Here is a 22,351-nt window from a genome sequence, read left to right on the forward strand (position 1 = left end):
AAAGTTAAACATAACAATGATGGAAGCATAAACAGGTACAAGGCTAGATTGGCAGCCAAAGGATATGCACAGACATATGGGATTGATTATGAGGAAACTTTCAGCCCAGTTGCCAAGATGGCAACGGTGAGAGTTGTGATTGCAGTGGCTGCATCAAAGCAATTGTCTTTACATCAGATGGATGTAAAGAATGCATTCTTGCATGGGGATTTGCAAGAAGAGGTGTATATGTTGCAGCCACCTGGTTATGAGGATGTGGGTCACCCCGAGCATGTTTGCAGGTTGAAGAAAACCTTGTATGGCTTAAAGCAAGAACCAAGAGCATGGTCTGACAAGATTTCTGAATATCTTGTCACTATTGGCTTTCATGTAGCTAATGCAGATTTCTCATTGTATGTGAGACATGGTGATAGAGGAGTTGTGCTTGTTGTCATCTATGTAGATGACTTGATCATTACGGGGGACCATGATGCAGAGATCTTTGATGTAAAGATCTTGCTAAGACAGAAGTTTGAGATGAAGGATCTGGGGGAGCTCAGTTATTTCTTGGGCATTGAGGTGATTAGGTCACCACATGGTATTGGATTACTACAGAGACAGTATGGCTTGGACATGTTGTCCAAGTATGGTATGACAGGCTGTAAGCCTATTTCTGTGCCATTGGATCAGAATGGCAAGTTGAGTGAAGATTCAGGAGAGATCTTGGAGGATCCTACTATGTACAGGAGCATAGTAGGAAGTTTGATCTACATGACGATCACCAGACCAGATTTGAGCTATGCTGTTGGGTTGGTGAGTCAATTTATGCAGGTTCCACGGAAACCGCATTTAGATGCAGTGAGACGCATACTGAGGTATGTGAAGTCTACTTTGCATTGTAGACTATTCTATGAGACTGGGACAGAGATATTTGTACATGGGTACACAGATGCTGATTGGGCTAGTAGTATCTCAGATAGAAGATCTACCAGTGGATTCATGTTTTCTTTGGGGAGTGCTGTTGTGACTTGGAGCAGCAAGAAGCAGCCTATGGTTGCTCTATCCAGTACAGAGGCCGAGTACAGAGAGGAGTTGCTATGGCAGCATGTGAGGTAGCTTGGCTGAGAAAGCTACTTGCAGATTTGGGTCTATCAGTGGATAGACAAGTTGTCATTTTCTGTGACAACATTAGCAGTATACAGTTGGCCAGGAACCCAGTCTTTCATGCTCGTACGAAGCACATAGAGGTCCACTACCACTTTGTCAGAGAGAAGGTCTTGGTAGGAGACCTTGACCTTGTTTATGTCAGCAAACAGAGGATCAGGTAGCTGACATCTTCACCAAAGCATTGGGTACAGAGAAGCTCCGTAGATTCAGGGCTTCACTTGTTTGGTATACATGAGATGGAGTTGAGCTCGAGGGGGAGTGTTGAGATATCGAGCTCGTCTAGTGAGGCGGTGGCCACTGATGACCCGCTTGGGGGATAGGCCCCACACTTACACCACTGGCATGGTTGGTGAGATCGTGGGAGATATGCGGCCAGTGGGATGACAGGCTGTGTGACAGCCATTCTAGAGACTGGCATAGTTATAGTGCCAGCTCATTTTAGTCGGGTTCACACTATAGAGAACCCGTGTATGTATTGGTTGAGTACCTTTCATATTGTGAGTACTCTTATCTTGTATATGGTGTGTTGAGTGTTGAGTAGAGAACAAGAAGATTTTCAGCCTCTCACCTTGTGTGTTCTCTATTAGGGTTTTGTGAGTGTGTGTGTGTGTGCTTGCAAGAGCTCAAGCTCTCTTCCCCCCTACATCTTTTCATTTCATAAGTGGGAGTTTCTAGGATTTCTCTCATTCCCATCCTCAAAGAGTTCTATCAGGGTTATCTACTAACGAATTGGTGCGACTTTGGGTAATGGGGGATGAGGTGGGAGAACTAGGGGTGATAAGGGCATTTCTGGTACCCTAAGGATTCCTCTTTAGGCCACTTTCTGGCTAGGTTGAGGTACGTTAGGATATGCTGGAGCTGGCAAAGCCAATAGTTTCTAGGGATTGGTGGGTAGTGCTTGAGGTAAAGCTCGAGCTAGACTAGCCTTGTGGTGGTAGGAGTTAGAGATTTCATAATTGCCCCACCTTACATAGTATGCACAATAGAGGCTTGGCCGATGTCTCATATGAGGAGACTCCGTGCCAATATGGTTTTCTTGATAGGTTGGGCACCACGAGTTCCCTTCTAGGATAGATATGTGGATGGCCCCCTCGATCCCAGCCTTGGTTGGTTCTCCATTGCTGGGTCATTTGTTGCATTAGGGTAGCAGCCAATTGCTTGACACTTTGTCCAGATGTAGACTCTTTTGCCTTATCATTAGGCTTTGTGTTGGTGGTCTTGAAGGAGGCTTCTGATGCGCCTTCATGGAGTTGTCAGGAACGTGTTCTCTTAAAGTTGTCCTCAAACTTCAAAGCACTTCTGCAACATTGTTCAAAGGAAGTATGGTCTAAGGAAAAAAAGGAGTTATGTAGGCGAATGTCTTTAAGTCCCTCTAGAAATCTCCCAATTAATCTCTCATCAGAGAATTTATCTCCGACGCTAAATGTGAGTGGAGATATTTGACTTTATGAATGTAGTCCCTGATGGTTTCACCCTCATTTTTCTTAATGTTATTCATTTGTTTGACGGGCTCCATCGGGTTCCCTAACAAGAATACCCCACTTTTAAAGCTTCGAAGGAATCTTTATCTTCTATCTCAAAGATCTCAACCATTGGGAAACTTTGCTATCCAAGTTAAGACCAAAAGCACTTATCTTAGTCTAGTCATCTATGTGGCCAAATGCTTCACAAATCTGATTACACATCTCTAGGAGGTGAGTGATGGGTCACCTGTTCCATTGAATTCTGTGATCAATTTAGAGATGTTCGTTGGTTTGGTTCGTTCCTATCTAGCTTGAACACGTGCAGGGGGAGCGATGCCTACGGCTACCCCCCTCCCTATTTCCCTATCTAATCTTAACATTTCAGGTGTCAACCATATCATGGTAGGGGCTAGTGGGGGAATGGGTTGTGGAGGAGCGGGTTTAGGTGGATAATAGACCAAAGGAGTTCTTTTCCCTCTGGGAGGACTGGGTTGTGAGCCTCATGGTCCTGTTTGACATACTGGGTTTGACTCTTGAGGAGGGTATTGCTAATAGTTAGGCCGACCTAGTCTTTGCGATGGGCTTGGGTAAACCCACCCGCTTTGGTATGATGTCTCCGGCCTTTGGGAAGATGGACTAGGTCATGGTTTGGCAAAGTTTCTAGAGCTCTGAACAAGTCACCCACCCCAGAGACAGGTATGGCTCTCCAATTTGGTAGCTTGATCTGAGACTCTGATGGGTCTTGTTATGGTCGATTTTAACTCTAAGATCTAGAGATGGAGCGGGCCCACTTCCTTGGGGTTGGTACATATCTCCCATCCTAGGTTGTAATTCCTCATACTGTGTGTTTCCCAAGATAAAATTACAAAGACTGGATGCAAGACTCTCTTGCCTCGAGGTATGGAGTCCTTCGTCCACTACTGGTGGGGAGGTCCTCGCTCTCACTCGTACTGTCAAATACAAGCACCATTTGACTCCATGTGGTATTTACCGATGGGTCCAATCTAACTTGTTGTGAAGGGGTGTCTAAAGAGCTTACTTCATCGAAGAGGGGGTTATTTCGCACCAACCTACCCAAGCATAGGTGCATGGAAATAAGCAAGTACTGTGCAGAACCCTCTAAGAAAGGAAAGTTTTCTTTTTAAGGAACGACCATACGCTTGTGAGTGAACGGGTGTAAGCATTCTGAAAGGGATGGGAACGGGCGTTCGCTTCTCACAAGGAGAGAAGGAACGGATGTTCGTTGCTTGATTGGAACGGGTGTTTGCTTCTCAAGGAGAGAAGAAATGGACGTTCGAAGTTGGGTGCGGAGTAGAACATGCATTCACTCTAGATGGGAAGAAAACAGGCATTCGAAATGATATGCTGATTGAAAGAACGAGCATGGCAATGCAATGCCACTGGCGTGCACTTCAAAAACGATTTGGAACGGGCGTACACATGTAGGAAAATAATGGAACGGGTGTTAGTTGAAAGGGAATGGACATTCGCTTGGTGATTGAAGATCAAAGAAGACACAGGCGTGTGATATTTGGTGTAGACTAGAACGCGTGTGGCAATGTGAAGCACGAACGTTCGCTTCGGAGAAGGGACAGAATGGGCGTACGTTTCGAGGGGAAGGGAACGGACATTCACTTGGTAGTTCAAGGAAAAGAGAAGATGCGGGCGTGACAAAGTTTGGAACGGATGTTCGCTTAGGAGAGAAGGGGCGTGGCACTGTCGGATAGGGAATTTTCAAAAATTGACTAACCTTAATGGTGGCTACTGCAAGTCTGACAGTCACACTGGATATCCTCTGACAGTATAAAACTTCCCTATATTAAATTTACTTCAATGCACTTCATGCCCAATTCAAATGCATTTAATCTAATTTTAATGCTTTTGCCAAAATTAGGCAATAGATCTTGCTAGATTTGGTTGCAGCTAGAAGGAACGGGATTCTAGATTTGGCACGGATGTTCCCTGATGAGCAAACGGACATGCACTTCTCAGAGATGCCTCAAAGAATGCAATTTCACCTATGATTTTCCTCCTCCTTTGTTGATTGCGGTGTCTTCCCAAGGATTCTTTATGATTTTGGTTTTACAAGGGACTAGAGCTAGTCTCTAGCTTCTTATTGATGCCTATAATACATGGTTTAAGCTAATGAATTGAAACTAATTAGATGATTGAACAAAAATACAAACATGAAGAAAGAAAATAGAAATTGAAAATTTCTTGAATGTTAAGGTCAAGGTAAGAGCACTCACAAGTTTCTCCCCGCTTCTCAGTGAAGATTTGAATGCTCTCATGCTCGATCAATAATCCAAACTCCGTGTAATATCCAACAAAACAATGTTAATCATCCTACTAGTGGATTTACACTCCAACCGGGCTAAATCAAAGACTCTAGCTAATGAATCAACTGAAGGACCCTGGGCTAAATGCCATCCTTGGCAATGGCACCAAAAATGTTAATGGATAACATGCTTCCTCACACACACATGGGAAAGAAGAAGAGAAAGGTGCATGCAAGGGTCAAATTCGGTGAATGGCACTTAGCCAACCCTATAATGAGGGTTAACTCCCCGATGTGAGGCCGCTAGGGGCTCACTCTCCACACTCTCCTTGTGTTTAATGAGCAAGAGGGAATGAGCTATGGAGAGCTCAATCTCTACCTCATGCCAATTGTATGCAAATAGGACATGGTAGATAGCAATGAGAAGGTAGAAGAGAAGAGAAGGGAGAGCATTATCATTCCTACTCACATACACCAACAATCTAAGCAAGCAAGCCACCACACAAGCAAGCAAAGCAACCATAAGCTCAAATGAGAGAGAGAGAGAAGGAAAAACTCAATTGAGACAAAATGGGATTGTCCCTTTTCATATTTTAGGAAATGTCTTATATACATGAGCTCATATTTACAATGTCCGACCACCCAATTACCAACAGGGGCCCAAAACTATTCTTCCTAGTTCAACTAGCTCTATGTACATTAATTCCTTATGACTGTCGTTACACAACCCATAAGCTCGATCATCCCATGTATCTTTTATAATAAGCGCTTAGCGTGGTTACAAAAAGGTGTAGTAGCCGCATGAAAGGTCATGTTAACCGAAGTGGTTAACATCTATGCATTAGCACTATATGGGGTGATATCATCCATACTCTCATGGCTACTTGGGCTCGTATTCAGGGTTCTCTCATTCTACACAGGGGCAAAGTGCATTGTATTTATGTGTGGGAGTGGGATCATGGAAATTTTTTTCCTCTAGTCCCATAGCTCCTTCATGGCACCATGATGTTTCTTAGTAGTTGAGATCACCTTACATATTCAGGTGATTCTATTATATTCTAGTTTATAGTTGCGTGATTGTTGTATGCCTTTTTTAATACTTAATAGAAGTATCTTTCTTGAAAAAATAAAAAAATAAAATGTTGAACACCAAAAGACATAGGTGAAATGTCAAACTTAAGAAACCCGATAAAGAAAGTAAACCCAGCCGAATGCTAAAAGTCGATTGTGCTGAATGCAAAGAGTTAAAAGCTAAAAGCCGCCTACGAAAGAAGAAAAGCTGACTACTGAAAGTTGACCCACTAAAAGTAGAAAGCCAAGCACTGAAAGGCTTACCGAGCAAAATCAACGGATGCAGTTAAATGGTTGATCAAGCAAATTGGAAGCTCAATGCTAAATTTGTGAATGTTGAAGCTGTATGCTAAATGAGGAAAGCCAAAGGTTGAACTGCATGACCAAGCCAAGCTGATAGACACAACTAAAGGGCTAATAGATGCAACTTAATGGTTGCCCAAGCCAAGCTAGCAGAGGCAACTATATGGTTTATAAGAAAAATTGATGGACGTAGAAGTCCAATGCCAAAATGAATATTGACTAGATGACCAAGTAAAATGGACGAACGCAGAAGTCCAATGCCGAAAATGAAAAGCTGAGTCATTAGCAAATAGCAGAAATAACAAAAATAATGGATGCTGAAATCCGATGCCGAAAGCTTCTTAAAATTGTGTGTAGTGATAGTGTGCCAAGTTGCCTAGAATATACAACAGCATAAATGAATGACACCAATGTATAAAAGGAGGCAAAAACCCTAAATTTGTGGAAAGTGCAAGAGCTTACCCACAATGTATGATGCCAAAGATTAATGACACCAAGCAGCAACAAAGTATAGAAGGGCATGAGTGTAGTTAAGATGTACATTAGAAATATAAAAAAATTGATGGATACTAAAATCTAATGCCGAAAGCTTGTGAAAGCTGTGTGTATTGATAGTGTGCAAGGTTTCCCAGAATGTACGATAGCATAAATAAATGACACCAATGTATAGGAGGAGGCAAAAAATGTAGATCTGTGGAAAGTGCAAGAGCTTACCTAGAATGTATGGTGGAAAAAAGTAAGGACACTAGCAAAGTAACAGAAGGGCATGAGTGTACTTGAGATGTACGTAGACACAACAAAAACTGTTCGATACTGAATACTGATGTTGAAAGCTTCTAGAAGTTGTGTGTAGTGATAGTGTGCAAGGTTTCCTCAAATGTATGGTAGCATAAATGAGCTTTGTGTAAAGAAGGAGGCAAAAAGCCTAGATCTGTGTAAAGTACATTAGCTTACCTAGAATTTATAGTGGCAAAGATTAATGACACCAGAAAAATAAAGAAGGGCATGAGTGTACCTAAGATGTACAATGACATGTTGGATGAGGGAGTAGATGCTCTACACACACACACACACACACACACACACACACAGTCGCACATGAACTCAAAGAGCAAGAGAGAAGACATACAATAGCTGGAAGACCTAGGGCGGACATGGCTAGCATGCTCGAGTGTGTTCACACGGGGAAGAAAATCCATGTCCACCATAGGGTAAAAAGTGCCAGTGTGTAGGGTTGTTCACACCAATACTTCTAAGGCTAGCAAACCCCCTTGAAGTAAATGGTGTAAACTTGTATAGGGTGTAGTTCAAAGCCTTGCAAAAAGCCTAAAATTTTCCTTGGAAAGAGACTTGCCACATTGGCCTATGTAGGCACATAAGTCAAGGCAATCTCTCATGGAGCCTTTCCCTATGACATAATGATAATGCACCTCAATGTGCTTTGTCTGTGCATAAAATACTTGATTTTGTAGCTCTAAGTGTCGGTGAAAATGGTTGTAGAAGATGTTTGTCTAACACAAAAATTTGCCAATACACGGGGAGCAATACACACTTCATAGTAGCTGTGAATGTTGCCTTTTACTTAGCTTCACAACTCGGTTGCTTCCTGATGAGCCATGAAATACAAGAACTGCCAAGAAGAAGACATTTACCATTCGTTGACACCCTAGTGTCACAATATCATACTCAGTCAGTGTAGGCAGACAAACATAAAGAAGATACATTGCTGTAAAACAATGCAAAGTTCAGAGTGCCTTGAAGGTAACAAAAGACACATTTCATAGCTTGTCAATGTTGTGTGCCAAGGCAATGCATAAATCTTCTCAATTGTGACTTTGCACACTAAATGTGAAGACGAGCAGTACTACATAGATATATAAGGCATTCGATAGGCTATTGATAAGTCGAAACATCAAAAGGCTCGGAAGAGTCCTCAAGTGATAGTCGTAAGCCTGGTTTCAAAGGAGTAGAAATAGATTTGAAATCTATCATTTTTAGCCATTCTAAGAGCTACTGAATGTATCTTCTCTGAGATAACTTGTATAAACTGGATACCCAAATAGTAATATAATAGCCCCATGTTGGAAACATCAAACGCATGTTGTAAGTCAGCTATGAAAGCTAAAATGTGCCCCCCTCATCAGGGCCAGCCTCATGAGCAGATCGTTCACATAAAGGTTCAGGATTATGAGATTATCCCCTTGTTTTCAAGCATAGTTGTCGGTACTTTCAAATCAGACTAGTTTGAAATAGATAAGAGAGCAAGTATGCATGAATTTTGAGATACCAACCATGTGGAGGCTATTTTAGGCCATAGAATGCTTTATGCAATCTGCATAACTTATGCTCTACATGTTTTTGAATAAATCCAGGAGTCTAAAATAAATAAATCTCTTCCTATAACTCCCCATTTAGAAATGGATTTTTGAAATCCAACTAATGTACATTCTAACCTTTATGTGCAACCAATGCAACAAGAGTGCACATGGTCATCGTACATGAAGTAGACGCAAAAGTCTCATCATAGTCAATGCCTTCTCTCTAGGCATACTCTTTGGTGACTAAATGATCCTTATAATGATCAATGGATCCATCAGGATTCCACTTTAGTTTATAAACCCACTTGGTGTTGATAGCACGCTTGCGTGCAGAGAAAAGTCACATAACTCCCATGTAGCATTTTTTTCAATAGAGTCCAACTCCAAACGCATGGATAAAACCCAATTTTTATCATCCAATGCATCAAAATGAGAAAATGGTTCCTCATTACATGTGGAACAAGGGCTATGTTAAGAAAATGAGAAAGTAGTTCCTCATTACATGTGGTAGAAACAAGGGCTATGTTAAGAAAATGAGATTCGTGTCGAGAGGCATCTCATGTCTGACCTAGAATAAGTGGATTGGAATCAACTTGCTATCATGCAAGGTGGAAAAGAGCTACCGGGGAACTCTGTGTGAGTCACGATTATCTGTATTCTCTTCCACTAATGCATCACCCAAGGCATCTAGATCAAAGTGTGGTTGAGATGGTTCTAGGGAGTTCTCTCAGAGATGGATGGGAAGATTTTCATGCATGTATCATGATGCGGATAGTAGTGTGCTTGCTTATGGAGATAGAGGAGAGAAGTTTCAGATCTCGCATTCAGTACAGCAGGGATGACATAGCCATGGTCTTGGAGGCCTCACACATACGTTTATGTTCTTGCTAGCACTAGAATAATTTTGTTTGGCAGAGTTATGGCCCTCATTAATTGGCACACATCTATTGGTTTTTAGATTAGCGACTCGTCAAGAGTTACTTGGGGTGAAGACCTTGGTTTTACTCGGATCAATAGGAGGATGCACTACAAGATATTTGGGATGCCAAGTTGGGGTTTATGTTTCTCCTCCAATGTAGTTTGCTTTGGTACTCCATGAGTATTTGGAAGAAGCTTTTTCATCGTAGTTCCAAGAGATTGGATTTAGCCTCTAGAGCATTGGCTAATCAGGTATTTCTTGCATTATCTTGGCAATTACGAAGGACGTTCATCTGTAATTTTCTTCTTTGGATGGGATTGGATGGCATTGAAGACACACGTGCAAGGGTACCTTGGCTAAAAATTATTCATCCCAAACAAGAGGGAGGGATGAATATTATTGATCCCAATGTTCAGTGTAGGGCGTTCCTTTGTAAACTTGTGGTCAAGGGTTTCCTACTAGCACTGAGCCTTGCGAATCTTTTTTCTTATCTCAAATTTTTGGATGTACACCCCATGTTGGGCGTTCCTTTGTAAACTTGTGGTCAAGGGTTTCCTACTAGCACTGAGCCTTGCGAATCTTTTTTCTTATCTCAAATTTTTGGATGTACACCCCATGTTGGGAGAGATTGGCTGCCCAACACAGGGTTTGTGTCCACGGAGGCCGATATCAAGGAACCATCTTCCCCTCTTATTGTAGCCATTGTCTAAGTATGGAGAAGCATGAGACCACTCTGAGGCTTCCTAGGCCTTTTCATGAGGCTGACCACTGATAACTTATTATGTGAAACGAGTTCATTAGGGCTGAGACCAGTTAGCCACTTGGTGCATCTCGTTACATGCAGTGGTCAAGATGGGAGATATGTGCATACACGGTTCTTTCTTGGAAGACCTTTAAGAGTCTTCTGGTTCATCGGAGAGTTGCATCCATTCAGCATCTTAGGGACTCTTGCATACTTATTGATCAGATTGTTGTAGCTACACCGCATGAGTGGCTCTCTCGGACCTTTCATGTAGATTATCATCCGAGATGGCTATGAGTTTTTTTGAGGATAGTCATACTTCTACAAGTTATTGCTCTCTTAGTCCAGGAGGCTACAGATTGCATCATCTATTCTATCATGCTTTGAGGAATATTGAGGAGATGTAACATGGAGGGAATCATCCTACATAAGGCTTAGTCTACCAAGGATTCTTGGTCCCTTTAGGAAGCATTGGTTCATCGATCCTTCTCCTTAGATAGTGACCCAAGGATCTTGGTGTTTGTGGCTGTATGGTGTGAGTCCTATCAGATATCTTCAATGGGATCCTGGTGAATGGAAGTGGATTGATGCCTCTCATTCATTGAAAAGCCTTCCCTTTTTCAATTTCATGGTCTGGAATTCCACGCTTCTCTCATCACTCAACAAATGCATAGGATCCCTACTCTCAGGCCTCATTGGGAGAGTTATGACATCTCTCCAATGATACAATACATATACGAGTGTAAATGGACACTTTAAGACTAGCTAGTATATAATATTTACTTTTTATAGGGATTGCTTGTATACTAGCTAAACTTAAGGTGCCTATTTACACCTAGATGACCATGGAAAAAAATCTAGTAAGACAAAAGTGCCCATGGTATAAGTGCATGACCTTATAGTGTACTACTACCAAATATTGATAGTATGCACAAGAGGTGATCCTGCAGTCGAGCGTGTAGAATAAAAGCACCAACGGAGGAAATTCAAGTAAAAACCCCAAGAGAACAAAGTAATGTATTTGGTTAAAAAAATCATTCAAGTCTAAAGAATTGTCAGAGTCTAAGAAGAAGTGCCCATGAATAATGAGTGAGTGATGTCTTTTTCTCTCTCTCTCTCTCTCTCTCCTCTCACATATTAAAAATAATCGTTTTCAACATATTAAATGAAGTCAACGTTACCCTGAGGAGATCTATGCAGGAAAATAACCAAGCTGAAGAGTGGTAATTCAGCAATAGTCATGGCGGCGCTGGACTCGTTTCGTGGAAGAGAGGAGTCCTTCACATGGCTTGAGGAGTCCTGCATGTCCTGAGAGCTCATGGTGGTGGTTTTCACGCAGCTACTTGGTGCTTGGAGCTCAGCAAGATTTAATTAATTACAACATCAACTTATATTAGGTGTCACAAATCATAATTACATTACGCGATAAATTTCATACGAGTGTGAATCACGCACATTACTCCATATTACCTTGGATCTTAACGTCTCATTTTGTTGTAAGAGGAGTTTCTCCTTGTGAAAAACGAGAAAAATGGTGAACAGTTGAGAGCACCAGTTGGACGTACTTCAGGTAGTAGTGTTAAAACCGTGTAGCTAGAAGGAAGCACAAGATCTAGTCCTAATTCCCAAAAATTTAATGTAAATATAATGCAATTGATCCTACTAAAAATTTGCACCTTCTTACGGAGGTCTTGAGCCCATTCCATCAGCGATTGTGTCTGTGTCACGAATGAAGAGTTGTGAATTAGTCTTTCTAGAGTTTGATCGATTCTCTACATCACTATAGCAATAAGGATCTGCTTTTTCTTTCCTAGGACTATAAATTGCTCACCTTTCTTGCCCTCACTCTACGCATCCCAACTTGAAGTTGGCTTTCCAACTTTTGTAGTTCTTTCATTTGCAAGTTGCTCAGATTTGTGCCAAACAAATTTTTGCATCTCCTCCTCCCCCCCCCCCAAAAAAAAAGACTTGATGATTTCTTAAATCACCCATTTATAGTAAAAGCACCACAATCTAAAGAGTTTCGCCATGAAATGCATGTAATGTACTCAAATGTACTCAAGTGTAATGTACTCAAATGCATGTAATGTAGTCAAATGAAGCAAAAATACCATCCATGTGTACCTATGCTTTTCTTCCATAAAGCTCACCAAGTCCTTCATTTGGGCAGCCTCGTTTTTCCAATACTACAATAGGACTATCCAAGCTTTCAATTTCTTAAATTTTATTTTTCTAGGGTATCCACAAATAAATGTGCTAATTTCAATGCAGCATGAAAAACATTTCAAGGGCATCAACATGTACAATATTTCCTTTTAAAATTTTCGTGACTTTCATATCCACTAGTTTTCTTCTTTTTAAGTTGACCAAAACATTGCTTTAGTAGAAAGATTGATCTTTCTCAATTTTTGAGTTGACATGCACCCAAGTGCAACTCTATAACACTGTCTCCAACATTAAGTGATGTTAATGCTTGGTCTTATCATCATGCACTAATAACTTTTACTGTGGAAATGATGGTACCAAAGGCTAAAGCCCACAGTTGTCAATAAGTAGACAACTTGCTAGGGACCACCTGTACGCTGGATCTCATCAAGGACTTGTTGGATGCCCTCCACCTTCATTTGGCCCATGTGTCAGCCCACTAGAGGAATCAACTCAAAGCTTCATTGTCTCCAACACACGTACATAATCACTTCCATGGATGTGAAAGCTCTCAACTTTGGCTCATAGCATGTTTCAGCTAGCAATTATGCGAGGTGTGTTGACGGATTACCAACACGGAAAATAAACATCCTGATTAAGAGATCCAAAACACAAAAGATAGGTGTGAATAACAAATCAAAAAAAATAATAGCTATAATATTCTTGCGCGCTTAGCGATGATTAGAATAACATTTATTAAAAATCTTATTGTGTAACTACCATTCACGGTGGTGAATCAAATATACTAATGGTTGCACTAACATATAGTTACACTAACATATAGTTACACTTTATTATCCTAAGGCATAACTAGACTAAGGTCCGGATGTGGATTGTGAGACACACTTGGCACACATAGTGAGTCGGAAGGTGGGTATGGTTACTATGGTGGTCCACACAGTAACCATACCCATGTATGCAAGGATAATCAAAGGCTTATATAACCATAATGAATGAGCCCACAATGCGAGGATGTTCAGTTAATTGAATGAGCCTTGATAAATTGAGTTACTGAATATGAAGAGAATTGATTTTGAATAAATTAGGACAAAACTAAACCCCATCTGGGCCGACTATACATGCAATCGTGGACATCTTCAGTGCTAGCCGACTGCTCTCCCAGGGGCATATAAATAGGCCCCTTGCCCCACCACTTCCTCATTCAGTTTTCTCGGGATCTTGTGTATAGAGAAGAGTTTACACACCTATCTCTATGTGCTTCTTGTGCTGTCTTTTTTGCATTCTACTTGCTCTTGTCTACCCAAGTTTGGTTATCATTTCCGCTGCATAATACCATCAAGGTTCTCTCCAATTGCGGAAGTGTTGAAACCATGTCAAATGACACACTTTTTTTAACTTTTAGTGTTGAGCCCTAGTTGAGTTTGTCCCAAGCTAGCCATGGCCAACCATAATCACAAACACCGTTGTGACCATTGAGACATTTCTCTTTTACACTACCGTAAGAAAGTAACACATAGAGCAATCCAAAAACTAAACATACACAACACAAGTGAAAGTGCCACCTCATAAAGGAGCCCATTATGGAAACTTCTTAACCATATCAAAACTAAGTTCCATTTTCTCTCCATTCAGACAAGGAACATGGAATGCAAGAAAAGGTATAGAGACAATTGCATGAACTACTTCCAATCGAGGTGTTAAAAGGGCAATCACATAATTACATGGAATGCAAGGAAAGGTATAAAAACAATTGCATGAACTACTTCCAACCGAGGTGTTCTAAAGGGGTATTAACATAATGTATTCTCATTAGTGTGTGCAAGCCTGCAACCTTAGGGCCGTGTAGGCGTAGAACCAATGCCATTGTGAACCATATAGCCCAACCCCATGCCACAGTAAAAGGATTTTCTACAACCATTCCAAACCTTATGTTCCATCAATATGTGAATATGCAAAATACATACTAGGGATAACATTTAAAATGGGAGGGGGATTTTCCATGATATAGCACCAAGACTAAGAAAATCCACATCTCTAGGGTAATGATAAAATTTGATAGAATTGGAGATCCTATTCAGTACATAGAGAAGTTTGATAAGTTTGCGAAGTCATGGAAAGAATTGATGATCCCACCAAGATCTTCTAGTTTGAACTTTGACTTGAAGGCATACTAGGGATAACATTTAAAATGGGAAGGTGACTTGCCATGATATAGCACCAAGACTAAGGAAATCCACATCTCTAGGGCAATTATCAAATTTGATAGAATTGGAGATCCTATTCAGTACCTGGAGAAGTTTGCAAAGTCATGGGAAGGGCTGATGATCCCACCAAGATCTTCTAGTTTAAACTTTGATTTGAAGGCAAAGAAGACCAATGCTTTAGGTACAAGACCCACTTGAAAAGACTAATTACGAGGTCTTAGACACACTTTAGATGTGATATTATTACACATGGGATTCAAATGGAGTCCCATAGCTCATCTACAATCTCAAGAAAAAGGAAGGAGAGACCATGTGGAACTAAATTGCACGAGCCAAGAATCCATGTATCTCCATATGACATATGTCCTAGAGAAATACAAGATGACTTATCACTTAATGAACAATTTATGACCGGTCTCAAGAGAAATAGACCAGTGTCGAGATAATTATAGTGTTAGTTCATGTAGTCGAGTTCTCACTATGGACTGACCTTGTATGTTATAGTAGAAGATTACTTTTACTTATAGTAAGTACTCTTATCTTTATGTCATGACTGTAGAAAAGAGAAGAGAATAGAAGAAAGTCATACATCCATCCCTCTTCTATGCTTGTCTACTCTTGTGTATGTGTGTTTGCTTACAAACGAGCTTGGGCTCACCCTCTCCTCCATATTCTTATCATGGTATCAAAGTGTTGGTTCGCGTGAAGAGATCAAGAGACAAGAAAAGGAAACAGTACATGGATAAGGATAACTCTTTTTCTTTTCCTTTGCTTTAGAAGCAAATCCCTGCACATAGTTGCTAAGCAAGAGTAACAAACATGTACAATAGTAAGGTGCACTGGCACATTTTGCGTCACCCTTCACAATGAAGAAAAGAGGTGATATATTATGTGAGATAAGTTTTATAGAACTTCAATGACTTTAAATTTTGGATTCAAAGCCAGTTTGGGCCCCATTTAGCTCTATAAGTTTTTCACATGCACTCTGTGAAAGTGTCAACTTTGATTATGTATGACTAATTTTTAGTTCGATGCAAAGTTACCACACTTGGTTCCATGCCAGTCTATGTAGAGAACTAAGATTTACAAGTTGTTGGAGGATATATATTTATGTGACTATTTTACATATAGTTATAATAGATAACAAGTTTACATTGGAGATTTGAGGTTTGCTATTGTAAGTCAAGAAGTTTCTACAAGAAATGTTTGGTAAGTTTCTCACATGCAACCGCGTCTGACAGTCTATCTTAGATTATGAGTGAGACACTGAATAAGAATAATCTCCACGCATGGAAGTTTAGGATGAGAAACTTTTTTATGAAAAAGGATAATGGGAGTTTATTTCAGGTGTGACAAGAAAGATTTGAAGCTTCAAAAAGAAAACATCACTCTTCAACAGGGGCATGATTTCAAGGCATGGCATAATAAAGTTAGAAAAGTGATGTATTTGTTGTTTGTTAGCGTGTCGGATGCTATGATTAGTCATATACTGGATGTAGCAACATTAGATATATGGGATACCTTGATTAAACTATATAACATAAGTACCAAGAAAAGAAACTAGATGTAGCAACACCAAATACATGGAATACCTTAGTTAAACTATATAGCATAAATACTAAGGTAAGAAATATGTAGTTAAATTAAGAGATGCATAATGTCTATATGAATAAGGTGAGTTTTATTGATTACTTGTCATCTCTATCAGAGATTCTATTGAGATGATGACAGCTTCGTGTGAGTCATATTAAATGGGCTTGACAAAAAGAATGATCAGTTTCAAACACCTACGCGAACTCCAAAAAACTTTACAAACTTTCCAGACGTTAAAGCCCTTATTATCATTAAGGAGATAAATGTGGAGAGTAAATTATCTTAACAAAATATGCATCAACAAGCCTTCTTGTTGTAAAATCCCTTTTCTCTTAAATTAATTTCTAGATATATATTTCTAGTGAAAGAATATAAGAATTTAATAAGATGAGTATTTTTAATGGAATGTTCAAAGACTAAGAAATTAAGAGTGTAGAAAATAAAATTTAAATATTAATATTCAGGCTGCCATATGGAAAATTTTGTTAGGAATTTTAATGTACACATGTGCACCCCCTTACACATTGGGATAAAAATAGAGCAAGAAAGTAGTAAAAATAATAGTAGTTTATTTTTTTTCAAAATAAATACAAGATTTTTTCTTTGAAAATTTAAATAATGTAAACTATCCATATTAATATGCAAAAAAAAATATTTGAGCATTCTCCTTGACAAATGGATGTGAATTATTCGTAAAAATAGGCAATGGAATATATGTGTATTCGCCTCAATAAAGGATGTGAATAAAGTACACATTTAATTAAATTAAATTAAGTATATATTTAGTTGAATTCAAAGGTGAATATATAAAATATTAATAGTCTAAGGTTGAAAGGTGAGTGTAATCACCTTAAGATTAATTTCTGAAAGAAAATTAATAGTCTAAGGTTGAAAGATGAGTGTAATCACCTTCAAATTAATTTTTGAAAGAAAATATAATTAATGTAGAGATAAGTATAGTAAACTAAGAGAAACTTGTAGGACTCCATACATAGATGTATTTGTTAACTAGAGATATATGGGTGGATGCATGTAACGTGGTGGAGTGCATGAGAAAATGAATGGATTACACTAGAGGTGCATAAAGATATATTGGGCGACAAGACTAGCAACCGTCATTTTCAAAAATAAAAAATCACCCTCTTCATGAGAAATCCACGAGTTTTTCCATCAAGCTAGGAGCTCGGCTAGGAGAGTACCCTTTTGCTTAGTTGTTTATACAGTACTTATCACTAGTTACCAAGGATCAAAGTAATCGTTTTATATATTAGAGACTGTACAATGCAAGAGTTTAGTCAAGAAATGTTTGGAATTTTTAGGAGAGATCAGAAGCTAAATCTTTTGTCCACTCGTCACTATGAGTACCTACAAACCCAATTTTTTGAAGCTACAACTATCTTTGTTTATAAATTATAATTTTCTTATATTTTTGTATTAAAATTAAGATTTTTTATTTGAATTAAATTAAGAAGATAATTAAAAAACTCCAAAAATTTCTCAAGACCAAAAAACCTGTTAAGAGAAGCCTTTCCCATTCATGATTTCAATTTAATACCTACATTAGTAAATTGATAAACCTTTTTATTTTCTTTAACCTTAAAAATATAGATGTTGGGATAGCGTATTTCTAACCATATGATAATTTACTCAAATTATAAGAGAAACCTTAGATCAAATCCATTTTAGAGAGATAAATTTGATCTAAATGCTCTAAATATTAAGATAAGCCCAAGTTTAGAATAGTCTCTTAACAAAATTATGAGTAATGGGATTCAATTAGGAGAATTAAAAATAAATTTTAAATTTAGGTTTGGCCCTGGGCCTACAGAGAAAAAGTAAGACTAGGATTATATCGTAGTTCAAGGAGAATCTGAGATCAAGCTTATAAACTCTTACTCCCTCCATACTTAAAGATCCACAATATCTTTCATGTGAGTTTACTGAAGAAACTGTATCTTCCAAATCCAAGTCATATATTGGATGAGAAGTACATTGTTCTTCCACTCAAGGTAAAATGGAACTACAAGAGATTTTTCATAGTTTACAAGATGAGAACATCTTAAAGTTTCAAGTTGGAAAGAATGTAAGATCTCTCTTTCCTTAGCCTGTTTCAACTAATAAATTAATTTCCAAATGTATATTTCTAGTGAGAAAATATGAGAATTTGATAATATTCAAGATTTTTTAATGAAAAGTTAAAAGTGACAAAATTGAGAAAGTAAAAAAATTTAAACATAAATAATCAAGCTACCATGTACAAAAATCCATGTTTGTTAATCAACCTCCATAGCCTGTAGCTCAAGCTCTACCATATCTAACGACGTGCCTTATCATGTTAGAGCCTTTGCAAGCCCATGCGGATGTGTGTGTCTCCAAGGGTGCTAGAGACCCTCGTGAAATTGACATGTTGGATAAATATATTGGTCATTTTTCTCTGTCATTCATGGTGTGGTATCATGAGACTCTGTGGGAAACATGGCAACTCTTGGTTTTAAGTTGGTATCAAAGCATAGTCACATGAAAACTTGTTTTGTCGATAGAAAACACGAAACATATGAAACAAACGAAACGTTTCAAAATGATATGAAAGAATCAACCAAAAGAATATTTTATCCAAATTGAGCTTTTTTAAAATTTTCTTTTTAAAAAAAAAGTCTTGTTCTTCTTTTATTCTTCTTCACCCTCACTTTCTTCTCCTTTATCTCAAATTTCTTAAAAAATCCGTGAAGAAAAAATGATAGAATAGACAAAACGCCTCTTCTGATTATATATAATAGTCCCCAAATTTGACTTCTTTCTCTTAATTTCACATCCCATTCTTGAAATTTATTTAAATTTTCTCACTAGATCTTCAATTTTTCACTTTCTCACAATTCCCAATGTAAAAATCTAAATTTTATACTTTCCACCTTAATGGTATATATGTAGTTAACGAATGCATCTATGTACGAATAGAGTTTTCTCAGTTCACTATGCCTATCTTCACATTAATTACCTCTTTGCTTCCAAAAATTAATCATAAGGTATTTGCACTCATCTTTCAACATTACATTATTAATCTTTTATCCATTCACCATTGAATTTGCACTCATCTTTCAACATTACATTATTAATCTTTTATCCATTCACCATTGAATTTTCTTAAATATGCATCCTATTCACATTCTTTGTCAAGGCTAATGCACATATATATCTTACGGATAATTATCATTGTTTTAATTATTTAAAAAAATTTCTTTTATTTATTTATAAATTTTTTTCTAATATTATTTTCAATATTTTTTTTCTCTATTGTATTTCCAATGTTTAGGGAGGTGCATATATGTACATTAAGCTAAAGCGTAGACAATGAAAGATTAAAGTAAAGAATAAATAAAGAAATTTATATTAAACATCTTCTAAAGATGCAATGGATCTATGAGACCAAAAGTGATACAACGCTATCCATGGTATGTCTCATCATGCAAAAGAAAAACAAAACAAGTATAACTAATATAGCTATCTAAAAGTAGAGGTTGATACAATCATCATCATGTGGGAGTACATGGAATATATAAGCACTACTATAAGATAATCTCATTATGGAATGCCTAAGAATATGAAGCACCACAGGGAAACATCATCCTCCAGTAGAGGGTACAACTCTCTCAAGTATATTGAGCATGGAATGCCTGAGAGAGAGTGTTACAATACACTCTAGAGAGAAAGACTTATATGAGTTAATGACGAGATAGTTGTGTGTTTAACTCAATGAAATTATAAGATCTTTGTAAGCCTAATTATTCTTCTCCCGACGTCATTGCTTACATCACATCACACAAAATATCTAAATACAATTGTGACATCATTGCTTACATCACATCACACACAAATATCCTAAATATAATTGTGACATCATTGCTTACCACGTCTTTATAAGCCCAAAGTTTCTTCTCCCGAAATCATTGCATACGCCACATCACACAAAAATATCTAAATATAATTGTGACCCCTCTAAGAGGTGGCTCACACACGAAAACACACAAGTGATCCCTCTAAGAGTTGGTTCACATGCATAGGTCGAACCTTGATTGCCAACAATTTTCCCTCAAGAGACTATCTCATACTATGACAAGGATAAATCTTAGGCTCGTGGACTAGTCTCTTGTGCTAGTTATAGGATCCTAAGTGTAGAATACACACAAGATCAGGTCACATATAACACAACACAACCGAAAACAACACAAATGCTTCCTCTATGGAAAGATCTATCTCCTCAATGATATTGGCATGTTGTTTTTTATAAAAGGAGAACCTTTCATTATGGTTAATTTTCACACAATGTTTGCACGGATTCTTTGAGCAGCAATCCTTCTTCACATTGTTGTTCCTACCACAAAGAGAACACTTGAAACCTTTATAGTTCTTCTTGGGGTGACGAAGAAGATGTCTCCCCTGCTTCTCTGTTCTTTATCTTATTCTCCTCTTTCTTAAAGGAGGGAGTGGCCCCTTCCAAGATAAGACTAGGTAGGTTCTTCAATGTGATAAGGTTTCAATAAAGCTCGTATGGCATCGACTTTATCACCGGAGCTATAACAACATCTTCCTGCACTTTCATGTTGGGTGCAACAAAGTGATTCGTGAGGGACTTCATTTTATTCACATGAGCATCAAAGCTCTCGTGTGGTTGCAACATATGAGTCCATAGAACTATATCTGCAAGATTTCTTACCCGAAGCTCCAAGGAGTTTATGCAACGCTTCGGCCCTCTCTTTTTCATGATCCACATGAATGATGTAAGAAATGTGAATTGTATCAAAGAGCAACAAGGCTAAGGAATTGCCTTCGACCAAATGATCATAATTTAGCATCGTTACCTTTTGAGAAATAAAGAATTGATCATGTAGAACTAGTCTCCTCACTAGATTTCCGGTAGACAAGAAAGAACTACATTATTATTGTACTAAATAATATGAGGCTTGAGCGATAAGGAAATGATGCAAATGGTACCACAAACAGTTTTTACACCTTTCATGACTATCCTCTTCAAATACAAGTGTCTCATAGTCTCAAACTAGGGCTATGCCTGTCACGCCTACCCTCTTCGAACACGATTGCATCACATAGAGCACACTCTCACGGTTTCCCCAATCGGACGATCCTCTAACCTCACCCTCCGTTGCTAGGAAGTCGATGCCTTGCTCTCACGGCTCCTCTTTGACCAACAAAAACGACAGGTCGTTTTGCAATGAAATACCATGGTGTGTTGGTAAAGCTTAGCTTTAAGCTATGGTCTCTTGGCCGACCACTACCTTGAGTTGGATCCCTCTAGCAGCTGTTTCTCGCGCCCATCTACGATGATAATTCACATAATATTCTAAGACCAATCCCTAATTGTAAATCACAAGAAGATGAAAACTCGCTAAGCAATGCTTTTATTCAACAACTTCCTTCTATCTCTCACTGAGTACGACAACGGCGAGCCCAGGCAGAAACTAATAATAATGAAGGGGAGTTGCAAGGGTACCTGGAGCTTGAAGAGACTGCCGGTAGTGGAGAAGATGATGAGGGCGATTTCAGCGTCGCAAAGGACTGAGAGCTCGTAGGCTTTTTTCAAGAGGCCGCTTCTGCGCTTGGAGAGAAGGTGACCTGCCGGCTGGTGGTGTCCCTCTTGCCGCGGCCAAGAGGCCTTCTCGATGAAGTGATGTTCCTGCAGCAGGCATCCATCATCCCACGTCCCCACGCGGAGCCTCTCCATTAACAGTCTCCTCTACCATTATCTCAGATTCTCTCGTGCTCTCCTCACCAAAATCTGCCATTCTTTTTGCAAGCGTAGGAGACGAAAGATGCACACGCGCAGCTCTTTCTTTAGACAGAGGCACCCTGCGAGGGCTAGGGTTTTTCGGAAACTAGGGCTCGGAAAATGCGTATTGTGGCGACTAATTCAAAGGAAGTTAATACATGGACGGACCACGTGATTCGCCCTCTCTCGGTGTCCGAAAACCGCTTAGGTTTCCCGCTTCTGCCGCCTCCGGTTTTCCGTTTTTGACCTTTCACACGGAATTATTTTCATGCTCAACTTCGTGACAACTTCTTAGATTTTATTTTTTATAAACCACTGCTTTCGCACTTCTAAGTGATGGCATGAACATAGCATGTATAACTACTA

The 22,351-nt window shown here is 38.9% G+C and overlaps 1 protein-coding gene across 5 annotated transcripts in view; it reads right to left on the reverse strand.

Moving 5' to 3' along the window:
• The window catches only part of LOC147632501 (MADS-box transcription factor 17-like), a 104,908-nt gene extending 82,792 nt beyond the window's left edge, over nt 1-22,116 (reverse strand). The window contains exons 1-2 of one of the 5 annotated variants that reach the window (XM_086807293.1): nt 21,710-22,116; nt 12,253-12,426 (exon numbers count right to left, since the gene is read on the reverse strand). In XM_086807293.1, coding sequence (XP_086663419.1) covers nt 12,289-12,426; nt 21,710-21,940 — 369 coding nt within the window. In that variant the 5' untranslated portion in view covers nt 21,941-22,116 and the 3' untranslated portion in view covers nt 12,253-12,288. Of the gene's footprint in view, nt 1-12,252; nt 12,427-12,535; nt 13,037-21,115; nt 21,535-21,709 lie in introns of those variants that run through there. The other 4 variants (XM_086807298.1, XM_086807295.1, XM_086807297.1 and 1 more) reach the window with 4 other exon arrangements.
• Between the last annotated feature and the right edge of the window lie 235 nt (nt 22,117-22,351).

Source organism: Cibotium barometz, chromosome 13 (assembly GCF_041138505.1).
Source record: "Cibotium barometz isolate CiBa-2024 chromosome 13, ASM4113850v1, whole genome shotgun sequence".
NCBI lineage: Eukaryota > Viridiplantae > Streptophyta > Polypodiopsida > Cyatheales > Cibotiaceae > Cibotium > Cibotium barometz.